Here is a 25344-nt window from a genome sequence, read left to right on the forward strand (position 1 = left end):
TAATTATTATTATTTATTTGGCAGGCAAGAAACCCAAAAAAATAAATACAATACAATATAATAAAAGGTAAAAGTAAATATAAAATACAGTAAAAAATAGTAAAACTTACGACCTAAAACAATGAAATATATAAAACATTTACAAACTTTTGCACTAAAGATGGCCGTTCTCAACCGGTGCAGTTTTCGCCAATGTTTGTTAAATTCGTCACTGTAGTCTTTAGCTACCAGTGACAGAATTTCATTGTCAGAGGCTAGCAGTCTCGCTCGGAAGGCAGCCGACCTGGCTCTCAGAATGGCGAATTATAGCTAACATATATTTAAGTTTTAATCCCACTGGTAAAATTTTACATAATTTAAATAATTGTCTGTAGTCAGTTTTGCAACTGTGTTTTATCTTTTTATTAACTAGTAGTTTTAGAAAACGGGTTTGTAACAATTCTAATTTATCTATGTTAGTTTTAAACGTGAGGCCATAGCAGTCAAGACCATAACTAATAATAGACTCTACTAAACAAGTATAAATACATTTCAACGTGCTAACAGGAACTTTAAAACTAAGATGGTAAAATATGCTTAAAAGTATTCTTAATTTATTACAAATGAAATCTACATGAGTTGTCCAGGAGAAGTTTTCGTCGATTTTCATGCCAAGATACGTAAAACTGATAACTCTTTCTATGGGCTGGCATTTACAAGTTACGGAATCAATACTATGTATACAATGGAAACTATGTGTGAAAATGGATGGGATATCGTTTTTAGGTACTAAGTATGGAGAATGTATTAGCATAAGTTTTGTCTTATCGGCATTTAATACGATTCCATTATTATGAGACCACTTGACAACGGCATCGAAGTCCTCCTGTACAAGCCTGTAGGTCTGCTCGAGGTCGGTGCCGGCGCGCAGCACGCACAGGTCGATTAGTGTCATAATATGCAACGTAGGTATGTAAGTTATATTACTGCAACCACTTTGTAGGTACATGAAATGCAATGCGTTGCTACTTTTAATCTCGATTGTACAGCGAGCGGTTGCTAGTGTTACTAAGTTGCCAGAGGACGCAATGGATAAACTTTATATACCTAACTTTAACCACGGCAAATATGATTACCATATGAGTGTGCCGCTCTAGTTTCTATATTATTCAGGCAAAAGTTTTAATGATACAATACAAAATATAACAATGATTTGAAAACTTATTACACAGCCATGTTGCTAGCGCATGGACTTTAATAGTTATCATTGTAATTCTCCTAATCTGTGTTGTTTCTAAACTAAAGAATTTATGTTTTCACTTTTCACTTAAGTAGTAAACATATTCTGTTACGGTAAGGCTGTAATTAACCGAGGGTTATAAAATATGTAATGTCCCTATGTTCGTGTTAATATTGCAATTCATTGAAAATAAGAATTGGCAAAACTATCTACCTTAGGGAACCCTAACCACATTTGGTGCCCAACTTCACCCCAATAAAATATTGAAATAATATATTTTCAAATCTCGTGAGAGGCCGAGAAGGACAATAATCCAGTACGTGAACTTGGCTAACGGGATTACCGCCATGTGGGTGATGTGGGATGTTGACTAGACGATCATTGTTCCGACAGTCAAGTCGTGTCAGAGAACGGCCTCATAGCGAAGAGTCTCGACCAACACCTAGAGCAGTGGTTCCTAACCTGGGGATAATTACCCCCGTGGGGGTAAAACTGATATTTTACGGGGGTAATAAGCTAACCTAATATAACAATACAACAAACGTACACGTTTTATTTTTCTATTACCATTGGGAGGAGGGGTAAAATCAGGTTCCCTAGTTAGTCATAGGGGTGACCGGACTGAAAAGGTTAGGAACCACTGACCTAGAGAGACTCGGTTCCTCACTCTGCGGCCCTGAGCCCTGACCACCGGCAACTTGGGCCCTGCCTCGCTGCTGGCGGCACCGTAGGTTAGGCTTTTTAAGTGTGTGTATGGTTTTGTAAGTGTTTTTATGTTTTAATTTTATATGCATATTGTAAAAAATTTAAATCCTAACCTAAGAAGAAAAATGAATAAAGGAATTTTCCCAAAAAATTACACTCTAAAATATCCTAACATCGCTAGTATCGCTACCCGTCCCCAACTTCGTCGAATATTTTATTTTTATTGTTAAAATTATATTAAAACTTACTCCAAATCCTCTACATGTTGAATCACTAAACGGTCATTTTTACAAGTTATAGTGGAATTATGATTTAATGTTAAGGCTAAGTTATGCACAAAAACCGAATTTAGAGTAGGTAGGCCGAGAATTAAGGCTTCCAATGAACTGCTACAATATGATAGCGGAGTTGATTAATTATTGTTCTACTTTAAATTAGGATTCTCTATTACTTTAAAACGGCTGGAACAGAGATTGCCGGTTACTTTTAACGTTCACATTTACAACACACACTTAGATTGAACGCCAGACGCTTGTCGCTTGATATTTTAGCTGTTAGGTAGTGTACTAAGAGCACTAACTTAAAGAGAACTTCCATAAATTATACTCTGCTAGGCAAACAAGCCCTGAGCGACTTTATGCCCATAACGAGACTCTTTAAAACAGAGTAAAATTACGTGCAGTTTTATTCGTGTATCTAAATCAACATTGCACAAAGTAGGTATATTTTTAGTTACTTTAGTATTATTTCTGTTTATTTGTAAACTTTTTCAAAAATTTAGTTGATAACATTTGATATTAATTCTGGGCTCTAAGCTGTTTAGTTCCGAGGAAACAATTTTGTTCAATAATTTATTTTTTAGGTAGTCTTTCATTTCAACCTAAAAAACTAAATCTATGTAAAAAACGATGGTGCATAGGTACTCATAGGTATGGCAGCAGTCAACGGAGTAGGTATGTATAATCTTAAAAAATAAAATTTTACTGTTTTAAAATAAGCTAAGTATCTAATGCATAAAGTTTGCATATATATATTATATACATACAAATATAGCATATTATATACAAATTACCACAAAAAAAGAATCTTAAGATTTATAAGCATTTTTATAAAATAATCGTCATAAAAAGGATTGAGTGTTGACAGTCGTATTAAAATTGTTGAAAGTGTGTAAATGTGGGTCGTGGAATACAAGTAGGTCACAAGGCGCTCCCGGATACCCGCGACTGCGGGCCGGGCGGTCGCGACGGACTGACGTCCACCTTCATTCCTCTCGGCTTTCACACAAACTAAATCTGTCACACTTCTGTCGTTCAATTATTTTGATATAAACCAATCAGCAGCCAGCTGGTTAAGAACAAAGCAAACAACCGCGTAGATAATACGAATGGGAATTCCATTAAACGCAGATTATCTCTAATTAAGATTTAAGAGGTAAAGTATTAGGAAAATCTCCGATGGATAGGTAATTATAGAGGCGCTGACTTTAATAAAGGTCTCGTAAGAACTCAGCAAATGCAAGCGTCAAGACCGTTATCCGACTGCCTTTTGTTCCCTTTGTCAACTGCAATCCTCAACCACTACACCAACACGATCTTTGGATTATAAAGTTTTTGACAATCGTCTGTCTAGCATACCGTCACGTCTAAATAATAAAAGAACGATGAAAATAGGTCTCTTAGCATACAAGTTCCCATATTAAGTGACTCGTTTCCACTGCTCATGAGCCCTCATTTTCACCCAAATATAAATCAAGTTTAACCTATAAAAACAATGCTGATAAACATATTGCCCTTATCCATGAGGTATAGGATCTTGCCTACTAGATCGATAACATCGAAAATAATGTTTTTGGAAAAAAAAAAACATTTTTGATAGGTATGGATGGACAAGTGTAAAAATATGGGTGCATATTATAACTTACATACCTACTCAAAAATATGTCTCTTAGTTCTTAATTCGCTGACTTAAGAGATATGGGACATATTTCTAAGTATGATGTGTGCACTACCCATATGTTTACACTTGACACAAGCTTTTATCGCTAACTGTACTTTTCTTTTTAGACAACTATACTAACCCCAAACACAATTAGTTTGCGTTGTTTTATCACAGTTCCCATGGCCACCTCCTGTCATCATCATCAGATCAGCTCAATATCCAATAATATCAAATATCCAATATGATCCGATTTACTTGTAGGTATGTAAAATGTCAGCTTAATCGGCAATCTAGAAGTGGGTCTAATTTTGCTTCCACGATTTGACAGACTAATATACTAACTGGACAAGTTAAATAAAAGCTTGTAAAAATAAAATATAATCTATAAAAATATAATATATCTCAAGTGCCAGGTATTAAAAACAGTTACAGAAGGTATTGTCGAAAGTAAGGCATGTAAGATTCAAATTGCTGCGGAAGGTAGGTGAAATCATTGCGAGACGGCAAGCCACGCATGCGCCTACCGCACGCCTGCGCAAGGCCACTTAACCTCAATCCGAGACGTGTTTTTGAATGAAACTTCATTCCCAAGCCGGTGGCCGCGACCACACTTTGCTTTCAGCCGACTTCGGAGCTTAGACGACTTATCCTCGCCGGTCGACTTACTCACCGGAATATGTAGGTACGGCACCTATGATGGATAGTCTTTAGGTATTTTAATGGATACCATTACTGTTTATTAGGTATTTAACTCCTATAGACCTTATCTTATAGTGTTACTTACGAGTAGACAGACAGATTGAACTTGACGAATCGATTGAATTGAATATACGTATCGATTATATCATCGATATTAAACATTCGTGAGACATAATTATTTTAAACTGTTTAGACGACAACGCTTTCACACACTTGAATTTTTAGTCGCTATTGGCAACATGTTTCTGACCCTTCGGGGGTCCTTCTTCAGGCTCGAGTGCTCGCAGCAACTGCAACTCGTCAATAGCGACTAAAATTCAAGTGAGTGAAACCGTTGTCGTCTAAATGTTCATCTTGTTGAAACATCATCTTTGCTTAATGGTACCATATTGTTCCTATATCGTACATATTAAAAAAAGGATGAATTAATGATTTTTCATTTCGAAACTTTCCTCAGGACTATTCCATGTACCTACCTGCGGATATTATTATATTACTAACTTATTACAGAAGATTATTTCTTCCCTGGATTCACCCCTAAATGTGTGGTATTTGGATGACGGGACAATTGGGGGTGATCCAGAGACAGTTTTGAATGACCTTAATAAACTCGTGCCAGCATTGAAGGGGATAGGTCTGGAGGTAAACCCTGCCAAGTGCGAGCTCTTTCGTTGCGGCTCATCTGCTGGTGGAGCTTTACAGTCCGATTTTGAGGAGTTGTTGCCTGGTCTGCGATGCCTTCAGAAGTCTTCTTTAAATCTTTTAGGTGCGCCAATTTTCCCGGAAGGGGTCGGTGCTGCGCTCGAAGACAAAAGGTTAGCTTTAGTTGGAGCTAAGGAACACCTGAACAGCTTATCTGCACACGTCTCACTTATCCTGCTGCGTAATTGTTTCGCTATGCCACGTATCATATACATTTTGAGAACGGCTCCAACTTGGTTGTTTGAAACCGAAGTCGCAAGGTTTGACGACACGATCAAGGTGGCGCTGGAATCTATTTTAAATGTGCATTTGAATGAAACGCAGTGGTGTCAAGCTGCACTTTCAGTCCGTCACGGTGGATTGGGAATACGTCGCTGTAGAGAGGTGGGAGTGGTAGCATTCCTTGCCTCGGCGCACGGTACCCCCCAGGGTCTTGTCACTCGGATTTTATCTAATAATGGGATATTACCCAGGTGCCGTTTGTTGCGGAGGCACTAAGCAAGTGGACCACTTTCTGCGGTGGCGATGAGCGGCCGGACAATCTCGTAGTTCAAAGGGGCTGGGACGATATCTTGTGCAAGAAGACCGTCGCAAATATGTTAGGGAGGGCGGTAGGATCGGACTTGGCGCGCCTCAAAGCCGCTTCTAGGGTTGAGTCGGGAGCGTGGCTACACGCATTGCCTTCCCCCTCGCTAGGCACACTCTTAGACAACGACTCTTTAAGGATCGCAGTTGCCTTGCGTTTGGGGTGTAAGGTGTGCGAAGCGCATCGGTGCATTTGTGGGGTCATGGTCGAAGAAAACGGACACCATGGCCTAAGCTGCTTGAAATGCGCCGGGCGTTTTTCAAGGCATCATGCTATCAATGATGTGATCCGTAGGGCTCTGGTGTCGGCCAACGTTCCTTGCGTTTTGGAGCCTCCAGGGTTGTGCCGCACAGATGGCAAGAGGCCTGACGGTCTGACATTGGTTCCGTGGCAGAAAGGTCGGTGCCTCCTTTGGGATGCAACGTGCGTGAGTACGTTTGCGCCGTCCCACTTGAATCTCACGGTGAGGTCCGCTGGCTCAGCCGCGGAGTATGCGGCTAAAATGAAGCATGCTAAGTACTCTGCCCTGGAGCCAATGTACGATTTTGTGCCAGTTGCAGTCGAGACTGCGGGACCTTGGGCTTTGGAGGCCAAGGAATTCGTAAGGGGTTTGGGCCGGCGGCTGAGGGACAGGGGGTGCGACCCTCGGTCCGGATCGTACCTGGTTCAACAAATCTCATTGGCCATTCAACGTGGTAACGCTGCCAGTGTGATGGGGACTTTTGAGCCAGGTACGATTCGTGACAATTGTTTTGTTTAGCTTTGCATTATTGTTTAAAAATGACGAAGCCTGTTGCGGATATCATCATTGGTTTGGTTGGGACGAAGCATGTTGCGGATTTGTATTTGTGGCCACCTGACGAAGCCTGCGTTGTGGATATCCTAACTAAAAATTTGATCTTTTGAATTTGATCTTATTAATGTTAGTGTTAATTTATTTTTTATGTATATTAGTTTCTGCATAATGTCGATAATAAATATATTTAAACAAGTAAAAAAAACTTATTAACACAAACATAGCATATGTAAAATACAGAATTTAGTGCTCTTGTTTTTATTAGGGTTCCGTAGCCAAATGGCAAAAAACGGAACCCTTATGGATTCGTCAAGTCTGTCTGTCTGTCTGTCCGTCTGTCCGTCTGTATGTCACAGCCACTTTTTTTCGAAACTATAACATTGAACTATACTGTTGAAACTTGGTAAGTAGATGTATTCTGTGAGCCGCATTAAGATTTACACACAAAAATAGAAAAAAAAAACAATAAATTTTGGGGGTTACCCCATACTTAGAACTGAAACTCAAAAAAATTTTTTTCATCAACCCCATACGTGTGGGGTATCTATGGATAGGTCTTCAAAAATGATATTGATGTTTCTAATATCATTTTTTCCTAAACTGAATACCTATTTTGCGCGAGAGACACTTCCAAAGTGGTAAAATGTTACTTCTAAAATAAGAGAATGATAAAACTAAAAAAAATATATGATGTTTGAACGAGATCTAGTAAGTAGTTTTTTTTTAATACGTCATAAATCCCCTAAATACGGAACCCTTCATGGGCGAGTCCGACTCGCACTTGGCCGCTTTTTAGGGTTCCGTAGCCAAATGGCAAAAAACGGAACCCTTATAGATTCGTCATGTCTGTCTGTCTGTCTGTCTGTCTGTCTGTCCGTCTGTCCGTCTGTCCGTCTGTCTGTCCGTCCGTATGTCACAGCCACTTTTCTCCGAAACTATAAGAACTATACTGTTGAAACTTGGTAAGTAGATGTATTCTGTGAACCGCATTAAGATTTTCATACAAAAATAGAAAAAAAAAAAAAAATTTTTGGGGTTCCCCATACTCAAAAATTTTTTTTTTCATCAAACCCATACGTGGGGTATCTATATGGATAGGTATTCAAAAATGATATTGAGGTTTCTAATATCATTTTTTTCTAAACTGAATAGTTTGCGCGAGAGACACTTCCAAAGTGGTAAAATGTGTGTCCCCCCCCCCCCTAACTTCTAAAATAAGAGAATGATAAAACTAAAAAAAATATATGATGTACATTACCATGTAAACTTCCACCGAAAATTGGTTTGAACGAGATCTAGCAAGTAGTTTTTTTTTAATACGTCATAAATCGCCTAAATACGGAACCCTTCATGGGCGAGTCCGACTCGCACTTGGCCGCTTTTTTAGATACTTGTTGGTGTTATCAAATCAAATCAAATCAAATATCATTTATTATCAGGCAACTAAGGCCCATAGATACATACCTTACAAACTAACATACATACAATAATAAAAATCTTACAAGCTAAAAATTATTTTATTTCGGTGACACGGTGTTGACATAAAACATAAGCACTGTCCCCAGTCCACTTGCACTGCGTGAGCTCTTAAAATCTTAAAATCGCTGCAGACTTTTCTTGGTCTAACTATAGAAATGTGCAGTCAAGCGTGAGTCGGACTTAATGTACGGAACCCTTGGAATGCGAGTCCGACTCGCGTTTGGCCGGTTTTTTTACAACTAGAGTATCTCTTTCACACTCTGGTTTTTTCAAATCATTTGCCCAGGGTAATAAATAGGAGTTCGTTGGGGTGCCTGCATTATCAGATCAGATCCGTGTTAGCATATTATTCCATTGTTATCTTAATTGCGGAAGAGTATTGTCGACCACCTCTACAGTCTCTTTGCTTTGACTGGCACATTATTTGTTTTAAATTTAGAGCACACCCCAAAGTCATTTTAGATGGATTCTAGAACAGGCAACATTAGAATTTGTATTGGCTTCGTGATAAATAAACTAATTATACATATGTAATTCCAATCAACTTTAAAATTTATATAAGAGCTCTACCCACTAGGCCATGTCTTCTTACAGTACTCTGTAAGTTACATTAGACCCAACTCCAGTTTCCCAAATACATCTTTAGAAATGACTGATGATGAGTTATACAAATTAAAATAAGTTTTGTCAAGAATGTTATTTATAATACCAGCTTCGTATCACTGACTGTACCTACTTTTATTACGGCTCGTTTACGACTTCTCTACGCGTCTACGACCCGTCGAGGTGTTTCTAACGAACCCAATATCAATGTGGTTGCGTTGTTTTATTTTACAGTTCCTAGGCCACCTTCCAGAGTTTTTAGACTGCGCTCCGCCTGATTTATTCGCAAATGTATTAAAAAACGTCGGTTATTGTATGTCTGCAAGTGTCGTTATGTACTTTTCCCGTGTCTTTTATTCAACTACGGCTCATGGAAGACATCTCGGGACTCCTTCACAGTGACATATTTTGCACACCTGCAATAAAATGTAGGTACTATTTCTAATTTGAAGATTCTAACTTCAACGTCTTATTTTGTGCGTTGTCTGTCTGTGAGTATCTATCTATCAGGGAGAAACTGAGTCACCGCCCCTTTTTCCATGGGTCTCTTTATCGTGGGTCTTTTAGGGTTAAGTGTAGGTATTATTACTGAACATTGAGGCATGTAAAACAACACCTACGTGTTTACAATGTGTCAAACTCTATGGCTATCATATGCCGCAGTTCATTTAAATAATTCACTCGACTGCTTATGATGGAAATTATTTTGTATGACGTCACACTTATTTACCTCCTTAAATGGCATAACATGTGGCAGACTGGTATAGTTCGTTTTTTTTGCATTAGAAAGAACTTGAAAGAAGGTAAGCGATTTTGACATGTCTTTTAGTTGAAAAACACTTTTTAAAAATCAATAACTATTACTTATGAAAGCAGAAGACTATAAAAGATCGTATTAGATTCATAATTGTTACATATTTACCGTAACTTATTTTTAAAATGTGTTTTTCAATTAAAAGACACATCAAGATTGTTTACCTTATTTCTAATGCTAAAAAAACGAACTATAGCAAGGCGCCCTGTATCTCTGCTCTGCTATGCGCTCTGGAAATCAAAAATAGTCAGGATAGCTGTCACTTGGAAAAAGTGAAGAAATATTTGTGACTTTTTTAAAACCTACCCCAATAATGGTGCCCTGGGAAAGAGCTAATAATCGCCGAGTCCTATTTTTTATCAATTTGAAATTACTAAACTAAAATATTACTCATCAAGTCATCACATCCGTAATTTTTTTATTCTAATGCCAAAGGCATTTGAACGAAATCTCTTTGCAGCAGTAAGTACCGATATCACAAATACGACTAAATCTGTCCGAAAGTAACTATTACCTCTTCACGCTTAAATCGCTGAGCCGATATAAAGCTGGCCAAGCAAATCTTGTCAGTAAAAAAAAGGCGCGATATTCAAATTTTCTATGAGACGATATCCCGTCGCGCCTACATTATTCAAATTTGCCGCCTTTTCCTACTGATAAGATCTGCTTGACCAGCTATAGATGAAAAATCAAAATTTAACATCATGATATTCATGATATCCGCGAAGTGAGAGAAGAACCTGAACCCACGGGGCCTTAAAGTAGCGATAGCGGTTCGCCAAAAAACGCTGCAAATGGTGTTAAAGGTATGAAAATCGGTACGATTGATCTTTAGGACATTTGAAACAATTTGACCCGAAGCACCAACAAATAAAAAAAAACGAGAGGAGTTATGACGTCATCTATTTTTTGTATGGAATAAAAGAAAATTGTTTAGAAACCTATCGTGTGTGGTATTAAACGAAAGGGTTTTTTGAGCCGATTCCAAAAATGTATCATATAATTACATTACAGTTTTTTTTTTTAATTATAATAAATATAACTTTCAAAACATACCAAGTTTGGGCTTCTCCAGATACAATACCGTTCAATATTTTTTTGTAAAATATACCTGATATCCTCATACATATTTCCAAAATACTTTAACGTTTTCATAATCTTACAAAACTCATAATCTGCAACCCATCCCAAATTGCTCCCATAAGTATCTGTTTTAACTTCGCTGAAATTAATAAAAGTGATGGGATTTCACCTTATCCTAGCATAGTAGATTGTTAACCAAGGGATGAACGGCACTCTGCATTTCTGCTCGGCATTTCTGCCGAGATAGTTTGGTGCTCGAACGCAGTGAGAATAAAGAAAAACTCAATGATATTGAAGTAACAGTTTTTCGATCAGGTCACGTGACCGTCTTACGTCTTACGGTCACGTGACACCTGTTACGAGTTTAACATTTTTTCCCCATCACAAAAAGTGCACAGCGCCGCTAAAGAAGTCTTCACTTCAAAAAAATAGATAGGCGCACTAAAAGTTATAAGATTAGATAGATATGCCTCAGGCGTGTTGTGTCATATTTCATATTATCAATCATATTTTAAGAGGGGGCTAAAGCAAAATTATGTTGAATTTTTACCCAAAAAATCCACAAATTTAATCTTTAGTAAATGCTTGCTATTAATCTTAGCCACACACCTTATCTACTTAATAACAATAATGAGGAGGATTAGCCTGTTATGGCAGGTGTCCGGACTTCTTTTACAATAGCCCAGTCTCATTGTCCACCCAAAGTTCAATCCATAGACCGATTTACTGTTCACTTTTTCTACAATAGTTCCAATGCCTGCTGCGACCGGTTCATGGACCGGTGTCTATTGTTACGCCTGTGAACGGGTTCCAGCAGGCGTTCTACATCACATAAAAGCTCTCCAAGGGGCCTCTACGTGTTGGATCTATATCCCCACGCAAGCCTATCAAAAGACCGGGATTATAGCCCCGTGAAATCTAAGGAGTATTATATAGGAACTATAGCTTTTGCCCTCGGCTTCGCACGCGCAGGAGAGTTTTTTTAGGGTTCCGTAGCCAAATGGCAAAAAACGGAACCCTTATAGATTCGTCATGTCTGTCTGTCTGTCTGTCCGTCTGTCTGTCCGTCCGTATGTCACAGCCACTTTTCTCCGAAACTATAAGAACTATACTGTTGAAACTTGGTAAGTAGATGTATTCTGTGAACCGCATTAAGATTTTCACACAAAAATAGAAAAAAAACAATAAATTTTTGGGGTTCCCCATACTTCGAACTGAAACTCAAAAAATTTTTTTTCATCAAACCCATACGTGTGGGGTATCTATGGATAGGTCTTCAAAAATGATATTGAGGTTTCTAATATCATTTTTTTCTAAACTGAATAGTTTGCGCGAGAGACACTTCCAAAGTGGTAAAATGTGTGTCCCCCCCCCTGTAACTTCTAAAATAAGAGAATGATAAAACTAAAAAAAATATATGATGTACATTACCATGTAAACTTCCACCGAAAATTGGTTTGAACGAGATCTAGTAAGTAGTTTTTTTTACACGTCATAAATCGCCTAAATACGGAACCCTTCATGGGCGAGTCCGACTCGCACTTGGCCGCTTTTTTTAATTTTGGACCCCCATTTCACCCCTTTAGGGGAAGAATTTTGAAAAACCCTTTCTTAGTGGATCCCTAGAGTCCCTAGACGTTATAAAGAACCTACTTGCCAAATTTGGACTTTCTAGTCCCAGCGGTTTGGGCTTAGCGTTGATTTAAGTCAGTCAGTCAGGTCTTTCACGTTTATATACAGGATGGCCAAATAAGAGGTATACACTTTATTTTTGAAATTTTATTCTATAAAACATAAAAAATATTAAGTATTCCTTGTTAAATATAATATGTAGGGTCAGCAATTACATATGGACAATAATGTCAGACAAATGTCCACCTCTAGCAGCATGGCAGATGCAAACCCTTTTCATCGCGTTTTTCATCACTTTTTCACACATTTCTGGCGTTATTCAGCGACAGTGTTTCGAATATTTTGTTTTAATTGCTGAAGGTTCGTTGGCCTATTAGCATAGACACGTCCCTTTAGATAGCCCCACAGAAAAATGTCAGGAGCTGTTAAATCAGGCGATCTTGGGGGCCAGTCAATGTCACCGTTTCTCGAAATTAATCGACCGGGAAACGTTATTTTTAATGTTTCTATTGTTTTTAATGATTAAAACACATTGTTCCGTCGTAAAACGCTCCATAATAAATTTGCCGTATACAAACTAATTTTCATGCAATAACTGTCATATTTACCGCCAAAATAAAATGGCGGCAAAAAAAAGTTGTATACCTCTAAGTTGGCCACCCTGTATATAGAAGAATAGATAAAAGGATTGTATGCCACCAACTATATAAATATAAGTTAGTATATAATAATACTAAGTAGTAGTATTGCGCTCGAAACTAGGACAGGCCCGCGATGGGGTAAGTTGCCAAATTGTCAAAGCTGACAAGTTACACTTGTTTTATAGAACTGATAAACCCGAGCCGCGCTGGAATCTAGCCGGCTATTACAGTAATTAATGGATGCAGAGAACGTGATAACTAAAGAACGAATATTTTCACATTTCCAGGATACTCAGAGCATATAATAATAATAGGTGCCTCATAACTTCACTCGTGCTTACCCATTTACAACTTACTTATTCGTAAATGCTATACCTATATATGCAATTAAAATATGTACAACTTGACTAATTTTAACTATGTTCTCTTGAAGATGTTTCGTGTAATTAATAAGTCCTACATTACTGCAGGGGCCCGTTTCTCAAAAGTTCGTAACACGTTTTTGACAGCTTTTGCTAGAAAGGGACTTCCACTTGTATTACAAGTTACAAGCTTTTGAGAATCGGGTCCCAGATGTCCGAATAGGTATAGATGGCTGAGCGTATCGAACCTGCCGGATAGTTTATTGTTATCCGTTACTATAAGGTTTTTAAGAATAATCAATGCAAACAGTCAATTAATAAAGCCGCGTATACATAACCCCAAAGAGAATATAACCACTACGTTTTAAGAGACGGGAGTGCCATATATTGATTTGATATTCTGAGTAGTAAGTATTAAACGTAAGCTAAATCCTGTACCAATAGGACAGAAATTATGACAGCTTGATGACAGCAGCTGTGGACGGCACTGCTGCCAACATGAGCAACAAAAAGGGATGTGCTGCACACACTGTTAGACATTTTTATCGATATCGATAATTTGAAAAAAAAATGCGTTGCTTTTCGACTAATTATTAAACTTTCGCAATACGTTTCGTAACTACTATTTTTTTAATTAGAAGTTACGAAAAGTATGATTGTAATAAATCGACTACCGTAGGCTCAAAGGGCTTAACGGACAAAACGCGAATTTTCAGGAGAGCCAAAAAACAGATTTTTTTTAGAAAAAAAAATATATTTTTTTTGTTTGTTTCAATAAACTGATGCCTGTATGTGGCTTATTCTTAACTTTTTGAGCTCTTTTAAACTGATTGCTTGAACTTATAATACAATGCTTAGTTACCAAAATAGCATGTCCGTTACGCCAAAAAACATGACTGTTTTTAAGAAGGGCGTCTCTTACGCCTCTTTTTTTATGGATTATCTTATTCGAAAAAGGGCGTAATGTACAAAAAAATTTACTATTTCAGTACCATTTGGCGTAAATCCAACAATTTCGTTGCAATATGGCAACTTGCATTTAAGGAACACTATAGGTACTTCTAAGTACTATAATTTACAATTGTTTTTTTCGAAAACTTATTGAGATTTATTCATTGTTAAGTTTTTTCCCCATTTTTATTATTTTGGATACTTAAACGTGGAAAAGGTCGTTTTTTAGCCACAAAACCAATGATTTCTTTTTTATTTGTTTATATTACTTCAACAAAATCACTGCTGTCCTACCATCTGTATATATTTATATATATCAAAACAATTTAGTTATAACAATTACTTTTACTATAGAAAGTATGTATGCGTTATTTCTGTTTGTAATCTTAATTTGATCATAAATTTTACTTTTATATACCATAATACTATTTAAAACTTTCGCGATTTGAACACATATTAAATCATATTTATAGACGGGTCTAACGCGAAATTTATTCACATACCTTTATTTGTGTCGAAACGTCGGTAAATAAAGGTATATGAATAAATTTCGCGTTAGACCCGTCTATAAATGTGAGTTAATACCATAATACTATTAGGTACAATAGTAGTTTTGATTCAGTAAAACTTAATGAATATGTGATTATTTATGATATAACATAACAGTAGGTAGCAAAAAAGCCAAATGGCCAGGCCTACGTACTTCTATGTAAACGTTTATAGACAGTAACTTTCATAAAGTTAATCCTATAAATTAGGGTTTAAACTAAATAGTATTAATATTACGTCTAATCAAAATTGCGAATGACCCAGTCACATACAAAACTAAGAGTTATCAGTCTAATCTTAATCAATCGCCATAATTATCATTTAAATATTATTATTTTCATAAAACTGATGAAAAAAGTACCCACTAGTTCAGTTTAAATTGTCAAATTTTAGTAACCCTATAAATAAAGCATTAAAGAGCATATGAGCAGGTACTGCAAGTACCTACTTAATAACAAAATGACAAGGAAAGTACTAGGTCATCCCACTTAATAAACTCGAAATTGTACATAGTATGTTGGCGTATCTCTTACATTGAATTCTCTAACACTCGTATAAATAACCACTAGTTGTGGGCGTAACGTACATTTAGCACTCAAAAATCTGCTGCAAATAGGCGTAACTGTCAATAAATTAGTGCAAATTTAATAAAATTTCCGATGAAAAAGGGCGTATCGTACAAAAAGTTGGGAGTTACGCCAAAAAGTCACACAACATTTATTTGAATTGGCAGATACGGCAAAATGCGTTGGAAAATTGTGTTCACGCATTGATTTTTCATAGGGCTTAACGGACATTTTTTTCAAGTTATGGAGACGTTAAATATACTAATCGATAGAGAAAAAAATACTGAGTATAACTGCATTCGTAACTCATTTTCGTTATTTTATCCCTTACGCCCTTTGAGACTACGGTAGTCGAAATGATAACAACAGTTTTCTTTTTAATTCATTATTTTTATTTGATGTTTACCCTGTTGTTGACCTTTTTTTACAGTGTCTGCTAAAGGGTCTTCTAATTCCGCGAAAGATCTATTTTTAATTCGGCATTCGTTTCTGATTAATAAGAGGCTTAGTCGCCTCAGCAATTGGTCAGTCATCGTTGCTTGATGTTCTTCATCTTCATTACCGGTCACTTGAACCCATCTTTTAGACCTGGTAACGAGCAATTTTTTTCAATATTAATAGAAAGCTACTATTATACTCGGGTTATTTTAGTCAAGTAGTGTTTTTGCTCGTCTATTTCTATTTATATATACCCATGGCAAGGAAAACCAAAACATTTTTCAATAACATGGACCTAAGAACTGGTCAGAAAAAATATCGATATTATTTGGGTACCGCACTAATATTACACTAATACTTTTACAATAATATTATTTTATTCCAGAATTTCTTTTAAATTCTAAAGAAACACGCGTTATGTGTTTTATGTAGAAAAAAAACAAATAGACTTTTGAACTTACCTAGATCTTCATCCAATGGAAATTTAGCCATAAATGTGCGTTTTTGACCACCAACACGACCGTCCTTTATACCACAAATCTCACAAGTTTTGTAGTGCATATTTGCTTCACATCACAGAATACTATTATTCACGGGCTCAAACCAAGTTATGGTCGTAACTGTTACGTCAAATTAGTTAATTTTAACAGATTTAAAACACAAAAATGCACGATTCAAAAAGCCCGGCGAACAGTAAACATAAATCATGGCGGACAATGGCGGATGTGTAGGTAAGTGAGAAAGGGATGCCGCTGTTAGAGCAAGATATATATATCCGCCATAGCAGCTAGCGTACGTTCCATACAACGTTTTTTATAAGGCGACTTGCGCCAGACTGCATAACCCGGTAAAGCTTTTCAAGCTAAAGGATATATGAAGTGAGACTTAAGTATAGTTTATCAAAGGACTGTCTCACATTTCAAACATAGACAGAGAGAATCATACTATCTTTGTCTTACACTATTACTAGTACCCAAAAGAAAAGGATGAGTATAGTTTTCCTGGTTCTTACTTACTGACAAATTGGTTTGATCAACTATACATGTATTGTTCTTACAAGACCGTTGTGTATCTTGCGAATACTGCTTGATAAAAACAAAAACTCACATCTATATTTTTTAATGATCTCATGTATACAGCTGATATTCCATAATTACTATTTAATATTGCCCACTGACTATATTGCCCAATTATTTTGAATAAACTTGGCAGTATGAGTTGTGTCTTAAGCTTTTAAATAAGTTTTTGGCAAAAATTAAATTTTTGGTACAAGCTTTTATCGCTGACTGTACTTTTCTTACGACAGACAACTAATACTCATCGAGACAATTCTAAAAACCCCTAACACAATTAGGTTGCGTTGTTTCATCACAGAGTTCCTATGGCCACCTCCTGTCTCCATCATCAGATCAGTTCGACCGTACCATATTATTGTATTGTCATCAGAACTACATACAGCTGCCAATTTTCATGACGCTACGATCCTTGGAAGATGGTTAAATTAGTTACCTTAGATTCCATTACATAGTTACACAGGTCGAACTAATAAAAGCTTGTTAAAATCTTTATACTATATCAATGGTTAAAAATAAAAGAGGAGTTTCAGTGTTTTTGATGTTAAGATGCGATTCGAGTACCTAATGCCTGATTGATGCTTAAATATATGACTATAGCATATTTCCTCGCATGTTTGGAGAAAATCAAAACACATTATATGAAAACACTAGCGACCCGCTCCGGCTTCACACGGGTTAACAAATTATACACATAAATCCTCAAGAATTACTCAAAACTCATTCACTCAAATATATAATTCTGATCAAATATGCTTAGAAGTTGTATAACTAAGCTGTGTAAATAGTAAACGGACGAGGAGGTGGCATGTCAGAAACTGTAGCCATTTCCCCTTCCCCAAGCACCTGCGACTGAAAGCTGAAAGCTTTCAAACGTTTGCCATTCCGTTAACTCTGGCGTTATAAGAAATATGCTATTATTGTTAAACATGCAGCAGCCTATTAATTACTATTGTTTCCTTAAAGATGGAGACAAATATTCTTGATGAAAAGAGCTTTAAATTGTCAACCATAATCAAAATTTAACACAGGTTTTGCTCAATAAAGCTAACTTCGATTTTTGCCACGACCAGAAAATATAGAGTCTGTTCGGAGAGAGAAGGGTCGTGGAATGTATTGGGCCCCATGCATTCCACGACTCTTCTCTTTCTGCACAGACTCTACATTTAATTTTATCAACATAAGCTAAATCCACAGCTGGCTATATTTCACTAAACCTGCTGCTTAATATGACGCTCTCAGATTGGTCTGTGATGATGCCATAGCAGCCGCAGGTAAGATATTCGGCATCTACTAAAATGGCTACGATGTAATTCTGTGAGAACAAAAAATAAACCTACCTGATCAAATTACCAACAAGAATTACTACTAACGGTACTAACGTGACAAAATACAGTCAAAACAGATATACCGTAAGATGGGGTGAGTAGGGTTGGCGGAGAGAGTTGGGTTATGAATGGGGAGAGAAGGGATGACAGGGGGGTGAGATGGAATTTTAAGGTAAGGTACTGTTACAAAAATAATGTATTCCAATTTAAAATGGAGCTATAGTATTACACTCATAATAAAAAAAATCGATCCAACAATCTTCCAAAATCACTTTTGTATGAAATACCATCTCACCCCAATTACGAGGGACTACGGGGTGAGGTGGGATTTCCTGTTTATCATCAAAGTTATGAAATGGAACTACCCAAAATAAAGTCAGTTGACATCATAATACAAGTAAATATAAGTGAGTTGTCATCATAATCGCCATGCATGTTCGCTTTTCGGATAGTGTGTATTTAAGTTTAGTATTTAGTGCATTAGTGCATAGCATAATATGTATGTTTAAAACGTAAAAATGAGCGTGATCTCGCCAGCAAACTGCAATCGCAGTTTGGCGAGGAATATAAATTGTTAAAATTGTTGTGTACTTTGTGATAAATAAATTAAAAAAAAAATACAAACGTGCGGAACACTTATTATATACACCATTCAGTTTGCATATGTAAAAATACAATGTTATCGAGGTTTCCCTACTCACCCCATTTCTGTCAGTAGAAAAAGCCGGCAAATTTAAAAAATGTATGCGCGATGGATAATCCTCCCATAGAAAATTTGAGCCCTTTTTCTACTGACAATGTTGTTTAACTGGCTATAACAATTTGTTGCTGTTTTAATCTTGTTTTGATACGACCTTGACGATTTCCATTAAACATCTCACGCGCACTAATAAGTGCGAGCGAGATGTATAATTATACGACTTCGACTGCATTTCGCGTACCTACACCATTCATTGTGAGCGATTGTTAAATATAAGTATAGTTCAATCATAATCGGCTCCATGTTAAACATAGTAAAATCAGTTTTAAGTCATCATCTACAAACAATATAACTAGGTGAATATAAATAAGTATTAAGCAAAATGTTTCAACACTACGGCCCTATACGTCTGAACCCTCCTCGGTCTGAACCATATACCTAATGAAGAAAGAGAAAAGAAATAGGACGGTGCTGAGCAATAGAAACGTAATACTCACAGAACGAGAGCCAAATTATATCCACGAACAAAGAATAGTGTCCGATTTGACTGGTTATGATCAAAACATTCAGTACCTAAACCTAACCTCCTGAGTCCCAGAGGCCTTTATAAAGGATTTCATCCAAATGGAATTTTGAATTAAAATGGAATACAAGAAGGTTCCAAATTCAAAACTGTAATAATGACAGGGGATTCAGGAGGCTAAGGAGATATAAAACCTACCTCTACAAAGTACCTACTTATATTCAGAGACGCCATATTTATTTACGAGACGATCTAAATTTTTTGGAGTCCAGTAAAATATACGTAGTCAAGAGAAGAAGAATTTGTATAGTAGAATCGGACTACCCTAAATTTATGGTGAAAAGAGTTTGGAAGTGCCAGCTTAAACATCAAATTCCTATAAAAGTAAGACGTTTATAATGTCACCACCATATTTTGTCGTTTAAAAGTATGTGCAGAGTTAGCTCAGTCAGGCAATATGTATAAAGAACCTCCTACACCAACAAACTAGCTGGATAACGGTATGGAACAACCTATATCAACCATAAAATGGGTCGCGTTCAGTACGGATCAAACAAAGCTAATGATAGAGGACCTTAAAAGCTACCGATTTAACGCCATCGAAAATGTATGGTTTCGAGTCTCGTTAATACCTACATATGTAGTCGATTCTGGTGTCCTATTTTTTTATTAGGGCATAAATATTCGACATTCATACCATTTATAAAAGCTACTTTAATACACTTCATCAACAACATGAAATCGATGATTTTTCCGCAATTTCATTTTCGCTGAACATAAATGGGTCAAACCGGTAGCTGTTAAGGGTTCCGTCACACAGGTGCGTTTTCCGGGCAGGGCGTGAGCGGGGCGTAAGCGTTTTATATGTAAAAGCGGCGCGCCCCGCTCACGCCCCGCCCGGAAAACGCGTCTGTGTGACGAAGCCTTAAGGTGTTCCATCTGCTTCACCAAGGTGTTCACAAAGCCTCTATTATCAAGGCATTAGAGTGCGTGTTTAGATATTTTTGAGCACCTATAAATGATCATTTATTCTGATGAGCTTTTATTGATAATTTGGGCTGTTCGTACATATTCTGGCAATACTCCATTATGCAGATTTCGGCTGAACATAAATGACCTTTGGATTTCTCTATGCCTTTGGTGTGCTGATAAAAGTAAATGTCCGCAATGCATTTATAGCACATCGGAACAGTTGGAGTATATGATTAAAGTCGATTAAAAGCAGACACACAGTAATAAATAATAATACAGCTACAAACATATTATTGTCAAATTAACGTGTCGTCTCAAACAAACCTACTTTTTAATACCCCTAATACAAAAGTAAAATGTATTTAGTTCACATCGGCTTCACTCACGTGAATTATTAGTCGCTATACTCGCTATTGGCGACATGCTGTTGATGAACATGTCAATGTTCAATGTTGTTGTGATCTAAATATTTTAAAATAATATATGTCTCACGAAAGTTAAATTTCTAAAGTAAAATGTATAAATTACGAGTATAAGTAGTGCACGACCGCTTCTCCGTACAAACGTAGTCCTCGTTTCCTCCTTGGATATTGTCATTATGGAAAATATGTTTTAATAAAATTAAAAGCTCCTTACTTCTACAATATTTCAAAACAACTCGAAAAAATTAAACGAAGGGGCATAGCAATCTTTAATAGGTATACTTACATCAAACTGTGTAATAGTTATTTACGATACAAGTGCGGAAAAGAGGAAATTCGAAACGAGTGGCGATAAATTAAAACACGACCGAAGGAAGTGTTTTAAATCGACACGAGTTGCGAATTACCTATTCGCACGTGTATCGTACAATGTTTTACAGTACATATGGCACTTTAAAGTTTCGACATACGCACGAAAAGTGCTATTTTACGCACTAGTGCGGAAAAGTAGCCCCATATGTACTGTAAATAACTATTTTGTAATGTTAATGTCTAGAGAGGAAAATAAGGACAACGTTTGTATGTAGAAGCGGCGGATTGTTTTTAAGAATTAGTAAGCATCTACATTTAGGTGTCAATATAATTTATCAGATTTGAAATATTGTCGCTGCAGGCGTTTATTTATTTTGTTATTAATAACAACTATAATAAGTATCGTACCTACATGCCCTATTTATGCCAAAGGCGATTCGCTACAGTGAAATAGGTATCTATTAAGTTAGGTGGGCATTACCTACTCTTCTGCTTGAAAGTTTTTTTTTTTTGGGATCATGATTTCGAATTTATTAAATGGATCACTTAAATATATTTGAGCATTTAGGATATAATGTAATAATAAACTTCTGTAAAATTGCCTTTTTGACTTACTCTATGCTATCCAAAGATTAGCACCGAAAATAATCAGATTATTGATAAACTCCGATATTATAGCAAAGTCGCTACTGCAGATGCTATACATGATATACGTATAGGTACCAATAGAGTAGTTACTGTACCTAGTGCTATCTTCACTTCGGTGTCAGAAATTACCCCCTTATTCATAAAGCTTAGCAACCGCTAACACACCTCTGTTAAATGATGTCTCTTTCTAACAAATAAAAATGTCAAAATGACGTTAAGGCCAAATAATTATCAAGGGTTTGTTACATCTGATAAACGTTTATGAATAACGCCATAAGGATTTAAAATCGGAATAGGCATAAGTACATAGTTGAAATTATCTGAATCATAGAAGATTTACAAAAACTATCAAATCTGTTAACAAAATCAATCATGCTCATCGGGGTAGGTACTTGTTCCGCATCAGTAGTGGGTATTCCCGTAAAACTAATTAGTCTTTCAGTAATTTGGCGAAATAAATAGGTAATCAAAAGTTAAATTTAGCAAGTTATTGTTTTCTGTGACAGTCACGAGGTGCTTAAGAAAGTGTTATTTTAATAAAATAACACATTGGGTAGTGGAAAATAAATACCAAGATGCAGGAAAAAGACTTCAAATAAGTGAGTAAACTTGAGGTTAGCCTATGAACGTATAGGAGACGGCAGTGGACTCCGCGCTCACTGACAAAGCTCTTCTCGCAGCTGCGCCATACTGGCACCATGTCATCCCGAGTCCCGACCCACCAGCATTAGATTATTAAAGATGACGCATTGTCACCTCGTACGATGCAAGTGTAATAATACAAAACTAAATATTTTACCAAACAACTGGGTCACACGGGTGCTAACGGTGCATTTAATACATTTTTATTTTCTTTAAACGTAATTTTTCAGTGAATGTCTCATGGGTGGTAAGTTTTTGCTGCCAAAACTGGCAAGGATAATTAACACGGACCTAAAAAATAAAACTGTTAAAAACTTACCAAAAGATACTACTTTTATATGTATCTTTCCGTATCGACCAGATATTAATCAGAATGGAAAGCAAAAGGAAAAATTGAAGCAGCAGCAACCAGTAAAATCGCCTTAACACAGCACAGCATATCACGTAGACATGCTGTAGTACGGGAACACTGAGCGTACTAGTAGTTTAAGATCCACTCACCTGGCAGTCTTGACATGTGTGTACGGAATAAGCCTGCTCGCAGTCGTAGCGATGAAGGATGTTGACGAATTCGCAGTGCACGTGCGCGACCATTGTGTCGAGCCGGAGGAGGTCGTGCAGCGTGCTCTCGCAGCGGTCACCGCCGGCGAGGACCTCAGCGCGGGCGCCCCGGTCCAACGCGGAAGCGGGCGAGCGCTCGCAGCAGGCGCGCAGCCGCAAGTCGGCGAGGCGGCGCGCGCGTTCACCTGCTGCCAGCTCGCACAGGAGCGGCACGTCGCGCGCCTGCAGCACCTTCGCCGCGCCGCCGCCGCTGCCGCACGCCGTGCCACCGCACTCGGGCACGCCGCTCGCGCCCTCCTCCTCCAGATCACACGCGCTCAGCCAGGGGTTGAGGCGCGCGAGCGGACTCACGGCCAGGCCCGCGGCCGCCATCAGCAGCAGCAGCAGCAGCGGCGGCGCTCGCATGGCGGGGGCGGCGCCGCTAGCGGGGGCCGGCCCGCCGGGCGCGGCGCTGCCTCATACCGCATCGCGCATGGCGACCTACTCGCGCGGCCCGGGCCGCGGGGCCGCCGCGCGGGGTGGGCGCGCCGCCATGTCGCTCGCTCGCCGCTCGACTGACTCCCCCCGGGTGCGCATCGATCGCCCCGCGCCCCGCACCCGCCGCTGCGCGCGCTCCTTAAGGCTCCACTGGCGTTATGTAACGCTGCGCGCGCATGTAGAGCTCCGCCCGCCCTGTCTTTCGCCCTCTAGTGATAACAGTGTTTTCGACGTCTGCCGAACACGCGGCTTAACACGGCAAACTGATCACATTTTGCTGGCCGTGATAATAGATGTCACTACAAGTTGTCTAGATAAGTTTCAATATCTACGTGTCTCTGGCGGGTTGAGCTAGACTGACTTCTGATGGCATGTGAACAAGTATCCACGATACCCAAGCATACTGTTTACATTGAGCGCACAGCGCTTTCACCTCCAAGGGGTTAAATATTAATCGTTGGTTTTCGTTAAAAATGTTGAATCTATGATTTCGTATTTTATTTAATATAGATACCTATTTATTAAATGTACCTACATTGGATTATTGCAAGTTGCAACTTTGATATAGGTATGTGGTATTACTTGTGCAACGTTGGCTTCTCTGATACAATACAATTTTCATGTAGTTGAAATTCTTAATGCAAGTTCACTTGAGTTCCTTTGTAATATACTTAACTATTACCTATATGTTAGTGGTATTTGATCGCCTTGAAGTTTGCTCGATATACAAAAGAAGTTAAAGTCACAATGTTTAGAGCCTTTTGTACATCCTTATACACATGCAGCTTATGGAGGTATAATACGTAGAGAGCATATTGGAGCACTTCGGATCCAATATAACAACGCGTTTCGGGTGCTGGTGGAGTGGTGGGGCTGCCCCGATTCTGTAGGAGTGTAGTGCATCTGAGATGTTGGCGCCTTGCGGAGGCGCGTATGGATTGCTTTATGCGACCACATACGCAAGCGATGCTCATCCCTGGTGCGCCGGTTGCGGGCCAGCCTTTTGACTGTCCATACCTACTTAGGCACTGCTGTGAGATGCATGTTTCTTGCAGCTTGCAGCCCATATTATGTCTAATTGATTAATTATAAACTAACATTAGAGATAAGAATTAATATTGTATATTCCAAGGTCGTGAACTTGCCCTAATCTCTGCTGTGGTCTTGTTATTCGCCTTATCTTTCCGTATTCGGTTGACGCCGTTGACGGTCGCTTTTGATTTAGACGACAGCAGTTCATGAATGGCCTTTAGCTTTGCTGCCGTGTATATGACCCATTATGTACCTATGTCATACGCCGCCTAATGTTACTCCATGCTGGATCCTAAAAATAGATAAAGCCCTTGATAAAGATGTACCTACTGTTTAGATATATTTATTACTAATTTAAAATGACATATTTTTAACTTAAAATAAGTTTTTGGCAAAAATTTCATTTTTGGTACTAGCTTTTATCGCTGACTGTACTTTTCTTTCCACAGACAACTATACTTGGTCAACCAGATCTTGACAGTAGAAAAACGCGGCAAATTTGAAAAATGTAGGCGCGAAGGGATATCGTCCCATAGAAAATTTGAATTTCGCGCCTTTTTTTAATGATAAGATTTGGTTGACCAGCTATAATACTCATCAAGACAATTCTATAAACCCCAAACACAATTAGGTTGCGTTGTCTTATCACAGAGTTCCTGTTCCTATGGTCACCTCCTGTCTCCATCATCAGATCAGATCCATGGTACCATAATATTGCATTGTCATCCGACTTACATATTGATATATTGATGCTTCAGAAAAATTTCAGCTTCATTGGAAGTCGGGTTGGGTCATATTTACATAGGTACATTGCAAGTTAAACAAAAACTTTTAAATAGCTCAAATTCACAAAAAGATCATCAAATGTATATAGGTACACAAAAAAAA

At 37.9% G+C, this 25344-nt stretch overlaps 1 protein-coding gene across 1 annotated transcript in view; it reads right to left on the reverse strand.

The window, feature by feature from the left end:
- The window catches only part of LOC134661504 (uncharacterized), a 76414-nt gene extending 52663 nt beyond the window's left edge, over nt 1-23751 (reverse strand). The window contains exon 1 of the mRNA XM_063517620.1: nt 22888-23751. Coding sequence (XP_063373690.1) covers nt 22888-23352 — 465 coding nt within the window. The 5' untranslated portion in view covers nt 23353-23751. The remainder of the gene's footprint in view (nt 1-22887) is intronic.
- Between the last annotated feature and the right edge of the window lie 1593 nt (nt 23752-25344).

This window comes from Cydia amplana, chromosome Z, assembly GCF_948474715.1.
Source record: "Cydia amplana chromosome Z, ilCydAmpl1.1, whole genome shotgun sequence".
Lineage (NCBI taxonomy): Eukaryota > Metazoa > Arthropoda > Insecta > Lepidoptera > Tortricidae > Cydia > Cydia amplana.